At 49.0% G+C, this 6,453-nt stretch overlaps 1 protein-coding gene across 3 annotated transcripts in view; it reads right to left on the bottom strand.

Moving 5' to 3' along the window:
• Positions 1-6,453, bottom strand: part of DHX8 (DEAH-box helicase 8) — a 31,378-nt gene continuing 24,925 nt past the window's right edge. For 2 of the 3 annotated variants that reach the window (XM_083709092.1, XM_083709091.1), the window contains exons 21-23: positions 5,444-5,640; positions 3,770-3,949; positions 1-2,014 (exon numbers count right to left, since the gene is read on the bottom strand). In XM_083709092.1, coding sequence (XP_083565218.1) covers positions 1,795-2,014; positions 3,770-3,949; positions 5,444-5,640 — 597 coding nt within the window. In that variant the 3' untranslated portion in view covers positions 1-1,794. The remainder of the gene's footprint in view (positions 2,015-3,769; positions 3,950-5,443; positions 5,641-6,453) is intronic. The other variant, XR_014557427.1, reaches the window with a different exon arrangement.

Raw genomic sequence — 6,453 nt, 5'->3', positions numbered from 1 at the left:
GCTTTAAGAAATATGGTTTATTCACCTATTTACACCTTCAGTCTGCATGGAGGGAGTCCAGATCGTACAGCATGGTCGAGAGGGGCTTGTACCCCACAGCAGTGCAGCCAGCCTTCAGCCAGCCTGCCCAAGATGGATTCCGTCCTTCCTTCTCCTCCTCCTCTTCAGAACACCCTGCTAAAAGACACTCTATTCCTGTCACCTCACACCCAATTACCTTGACAACCTTCCAAACCCCCTGTCTTTGTTCACACCACCACCGCAAGGCCGAGAAGTGGGTCTTGAAGTCTGGGCAGCCCAGGACCTCCAAACACACTACCCAGGCTTGCGTCCAGAAGAGGTTCACTTTGGTGCTGAATATCCAAGTGATTTGATGTCACACTCCATCATTTCTCAAGACGGAAGGATGACAACCACAATACAGTGGTACCTTGGGTTACATATGCTTCAGGTTACATACACTTCAGGTTACAGACTCCACTAACCCAGAAATAGTACCTCGGGTTAAGAACTTTGCTTCAGGGTGAGAACAGAAATCGTGTTCTGGCGGCGCGGCAGCAGCGGGAGGCCCCATTAGCTAAAGTGGTGCTTCAGGTTAAGAACAGTTTCAGGTTAAGAACAGACCTCTGGAACGAATTAAGTACTTAACCCGAGGTACCACTGTACATGTGTGTGTACACAAACCAGCTTCCAGACAGCGGAAAAAAATCTGAATACAACTTTTCATTTAAAGAGTCCTCCTTGTACCACAGACACCTGGGACATAAAGGAAGATCACACAACCTCTCTTAGCCCCCTCAACAGGCAAGCAGAAAGTTGCCAGCAATTGCAATGAAGGGGTGCTGTGAAGAGTCATAGAGCCATCAAGAAGGCATTGCCCTCTCTTCTCCGCTTCCTCAAGTACACCTGAATCTCTACTGCATCTCCTAAAACAGGTGGCTTTGCAGATACTGCTGGGACTACAACTCCCATAATCCCCAACCACTGGGCCTGAGAGGTGGAGGGAGGTCGAACTTCAATAGCACCTGAAGGACTACAGGTTAGTCTCCCGTCCCTGGTACTGCAAAGTCACATCCAACCTTGAGGACAGAGGACATTTTTCACTAGACGCAAGTAAGATCGTACAGAAAAAGACAGACAAAAACTCTGATCTCGACAACACGGCCTTCAGCTCTTTTTTTATTTTCTTCAAATTTAAAAACTGCTTGGCAATATTACTGATGAAACACAGGAGTGTTGCTTCAGGTGTCAGTGAATCCTTGGGGGGGGGGGAGAGCAGCTTTTTGTACACTGTTTGGGCTCTGACAGGAAGTGGGCAAGCAACATGGTAGCACAGCTGAAGACCACATTCAAGAAAGGCCACCAGTGTAAAGGGTCTATGTATTTGTCTTGCTTCCTCCAGGAGCAGTCTTTTCAAATGTGCTTCCAGAGGGTTGCTTTGAAGAAAAATAGGGTAGTTCCAAAGGGAAAAGATCACATGAGAGCTTTGTGTTCCCCTTTCGGTTCCCGTTTGGGACAGCGGAGAAAGGAGGCCTTTCAGTAACAGAGGGAACTAGAAACCGCACAGCAACTTTTGACCCTTGCACAGCGCAGGAATGGCAACAAAAGAAAATATCCCGTGAAGAAAGGTGTCTCTGAGGACAGCCATGATGGAGGCGGTGCCTTTAAGAGCTGGCATTGCACCACTACACCCTTAAGTCTTGAAACGTACATAGCAAGTTGTCCAGACATGCCCAAGGCTGGACCGCGTGATGGTGCCGTGTCCAGCCACCGTTCTTGGCAGACGGGGAGGGCTCACCGACGCCTGAAGGCTCGCGATATTCTCCAGGCGTTGGGCTCTTCGTAGCGGTTGTAAAGGGGCTCCAGACGCTGCTGCTTCTTCTGCTTGCTGAGTTTTGTGGGGTCAGAGACCTTGAAGAAGGCAGGGGCGAACTCCACCAGCCAGCGGGGATCGATGGTGGTGACCTCCCGCATATACTCTTTAGTGGTGAGCACCAGCTCATGATATACAACCCTGCAGGACGAGAAAGGGGGACGGGTAAATTAGGACATCCCTGTCTCCCCAGAATGCGGCTCACTCTAAAAACGCTTTCCTCTATGTGCAATATGAAGGCAGATCCCCTACACCAGGCATGGCCAAACTTGGGCCTCCAGCTGCTTTGGGACTACAATTCCCATCATCCCTGACCACCGGTCCTCTTAGCCAGGGATGATGGGAGTTGTAGTCCCAATGCACCTGGAGGGCCAAGTTTGGCCATGCCTGCTCTACACTAAGGGTATCTATACAGCAGTGTTTCTTGAACTTGGGTCCCCAGCTGTTGCCGGACTACAACTCCCATCATCTCTGACCACTGACCCCGCTAGCTAGGGATGATGGAAGTCGTAGTCCAACAACACCCAGGGACCCAGGTTTGAGAAACACTGCTGTAGGATCAACAAGAATGAGGTCATAAATCAGAGCCTGAAGTCTTCAGCAACGTGATAGCTGGTTTGGAATCCCGCCCCCAAACAAATTTTGCATTGAAATATGACAAGACAAAAGCATGTGTATTTCAAAAGGTCTCCAGCTGTAACAGGAGCAAATTTCCACAGGGCTAAGATACCGTATATTTATTTTAAAATGCATGCCACACTTTTATTTGTATTCACCCTGCTTGCCAACCACATACTCTTCCCTCCTGTAAGAACCACCTAGACCAGGGCTGGGAAAGCATTTTGGCTCCACAAGACAGACCCTCATCAGGATTTGCCTTGCGGACCATATTTGACCATTGGGCGTCACCACCCACCTGTCAATTAAGTGACATCGCAATTGGCGTCATGCTTTGAAGCCTCAGAGTTGGGACTTCAAAGCACTTTTGCAAGGAGCTTGAAGGTGCCGACTTCAGGACTTCAAAGCCTAGCAAAGTGCATGGGGTGTGCAAGGGATGAAGTTCCCTTGCACTTCTGAATCAAGCTGGATTGATTTCCCTTTGTACCAGCTGATGTGCGGGGGTCAATCCTACTTAGCATATTTCTTCCAATAATTTAGGGGGTGGGCAATGCTTTGCGGGGGATGGGGAGCTTGCTTTGGTGACTGGGAGAGGCCGCCGGGACCACATAACACCGGTCCTGAGAGATCTGCATTGGCTCCCAGAACATTTCCGAGCACAATTCAGAGTGTTGGTGCTGACCTTTAAAGCCCTAAATGGCCTCGGTCCTATATACCTGAAGGAGCGTCTCCACCCTCATCGTTCAGCCCGGACACTGAGATCCAGCACCAAGGGCCTTCTGGCGGTTCCCTCATTACGAGAAGTGAGGTTACAGAGAACCAGGCAGAGGGCCTTCTCGGTAGTGGCACCCACCCTGTGGAACGCCCTCCCTTCAGATGTGAAGGAAATAAGCAGTTATCTTATCTTTAAAAGACATCTGAAGGCAGCCCTGTTTAGGGAAGTTTTTAATATTTAATGCTGCATTGTTTTTAACACTCGATTGGGAGCCGCCCAGAGTAGCTGGGGAAACTCAGCCAAATGGGTGGGATATAAATAATAAATTATTATTATTATTATTATTATTATTATTATTATTATTATTATTATTACATGCCACTTCCCAGGAGTGCAGTCAAATCAAGTCCTTTGCAAGCCTCCCCATGTGGTTCTGTTCAACAGTAAATGGGCTTTTCCCACCAGGCTAAGCCCATGAGCTCCCTCTTAACTTTCAACTGTGCCATACAAACATCCCTTTTCTTGGTAGAAACAATGACGTCCGGCAGCACCGGCCTCCTTACCATTCAGGCTGGCGGTTGAAGAGGGCACTTGAGGGGTGGATGTAGACGACCTGCTGGTCAATCAAGGTCCGGTAGCCCTCCTGGGGATCCTTCTTGGCGGCATTCCGGAAGAAACCGCTGCAAATGGCTTTCTGGACCCGTACGGTAGCTTTTCCACATGACACTACGTCCAGCTTGTGCCTGTCCAACCAGAGGAGTGGGGGAAGAGTTTAGAACAGAAGCTTCAGTTGATGCAAATTCAAGCTACCCTACACCCAAGTCCACACACAAACTCCACAGCTAAAACTTTGCCACGATCCCCAGGAAAGCGCTCTGCTCTAGAGTTTTGCCCAGCTCAAAAACTTAGGTTCAACTTTTTGAAAATTAGATTATCTTCATTGGGTGTACTATTTCTGCTGCTCTAGTGCTTAGCGGAAGAGACGCGGGTGGCGCTGTGGGTTAAACCACAGGGCCTAGGACTTGCCGATCAGAAGGTCGGCGGTTCGAATCCCCGTGACGGGGTGAGCTCCCGTCACTCAGTCCCTGCTCCTGCCAACCTAGCAGTTCGAAAGCACGTCAAAGTGCAAGTAGATAAATAGGTACCACTCCAGCGGGAAGGTAAATGGCGTTTCCATGCGCTGCTCTGGTTCGCCAGAAGAGTTTAGTCATGCTGGTCACATGACCTGGAAGCTGTATGCCGGCTCCCTCGGCCAGTAAAGCGAGGTGAGCACCACAACCCCAGAGTCGGCCACGACTGGACCTAATGGTCAGGGGTCCCTTTACCTTGCCTACCATGAGCACATTCTTAACTAATTAAGACTAGGGCTGGGCAATGTCTGGCTGTGTGTTTGCCTCCTTGCGAGTAAGCGGGGCAGCCAGTCTCTGTCCTCCTGAGCGACCAATGGGGAGGAAAGAGACTGGTCGCCCCCCCTCCCGCCCGCTTGCTCGCTTAGAGGCAAACTCGCAGCCAGGCAGGCAGACACGAGAGCAGGCGATTTGAGCTGAGAATATATCATGGCGCTGCCAGCACAGCACAGGTAGGCAGGCAGGTGTGCTGGCAGTGGCCGGGGAGAAGAAGAGAAGAAGAGTTTGGATTTCATATCCCGCTTTATCACTACCCTAAGGAATCTCAAAGCGGCAAACATTCTCCTTTCCTTCCTCCCCCACAACAAACACTCTGTGAGGTGAGTGGGGCTGAGAGACTTCAAAGAAGTGTGACTGGCCCAAGGTCACCCAGCAGCTGCATGTGGAGGAGCAGGGAAGCGAACCCGGTTCACCAGATTATGAGTCTACCGCTCTTAACCACTACACCACATTGGAGCTGCGATGTATTGCCAGCTCAAAAGGTCTGAAACCGGTATCGTGATCTGAACATCATACGGGTTTTGGACAATGAACTGAAAACCGGCCAGCTCTAATTAAGACTCTGGAAGGCTGAGATGCCTTTGGGAGCACTGATACACAGAATGGATGCTTCTACCCTGCCCCAAGGAAGCAATAGAAGAAGAAAATTTAAACACAATTAAAAAATCCATATGAGCACTGAACGTAATGGATGTCCCGGCTCCCATCTTCAACCACGAATCCATTGGTGAGCTGCAGACCACCTGAACGAAGCTCCTGGATCACTGGTCCATGACAGTTTGGGAACCTCCTGTTCTAGCACATTTCTCTTGTTCGTGGCCAGACCCTCACCTATCCATGATGCCTAACATCTGTTTGCGAATATCCTGGGCACGGCGCAGAGAGCGAGCTTGGATGAAGTTCTCATAGCACCAGGGATTGGAGAACTTGTTGTTCTTCCAGGAGTTGTACACGGCCAGAAGTGTGAGGTGGTCCCCTTCCGTCTGGTGAAACTTGGCTTTCTTCTGGTCAGCGAGAGCTTGCTTGTCCTACAACGCACACAAGCAAAACAGGAAGTGAGTTTTCTCCAGCAGCCCCCCTGCCATCAGGAACAGCAAAAGAACATGGACAGAACTCCGGCTTATAAGGAATCGGTTTCTGGAGGAGCCAATATATTTTACCTAAAATTTACAAAATTGCAACAAATGCATTCACAAAATGGTAGTATCTATGCAGGTCAGCTAAAAAAAGGCACAATCGCAAATATTTTTTAACAACATTTACAGTCATGCCTTGGAAGTCAAATGGAATCCATTCCGGAAGTCCGTTTGACTTCCAAAACGTTCAGAAACCAAAGCATGGCTTCCAATTGGCTGCAGGAAGCTCCTGCAACCAATCAGAAGCCCCGTCGGACATTCGGGTTCCAAAGAACGTTCGCAAACCAGAACACTCAATTCCAGGTTTGTGGCGTTCAGGAGCCAAAATGTCCGAGTACCAAGGTACAACTATATAGCCTTTGAACAAATTATTGGAACCCATCACCCGATTTTCTGTAGTCATTATTTGTTACTGCACTATTTTAAGGGGCTGGCATTAGCAAGGGATTTGTGCTAATGTTTCTGGACAGATGCAGACAGACTGTGGGGTGTGGGAAGAGAATTGGTTTGCCTTCTATTACACTGGCACCTTCAATTACTTGTGCAAACTGAAAACACAAACTGTTTCTATATATATGTATTTCGACACCACATTTTGATTTTCATCTCTAGTTGATGAAGCAATTCAAGGCTGGCTGGCTCATGACACAAACTGAACAAAAGTTGCACATTTTATTGGACATCAGCTCAGCTGCAAGGGACGAC

Source organism: Podarcis gaigeae, assembly GCF_964106915.1.
Source record: "Podarcis gaigeae genome assembly, chromosome: 13".
Lineage (NCBI taxonomy): Eukaryota > Metazoa > Chordata > Lepidosauria > Squamata > Lacertidae > Podarcis > Podarcis gaigeae.
Note: the sequence above shows the minus strand (reverse complement) of the source record. Positions and strands in the feature narration are given on the sequence as shown.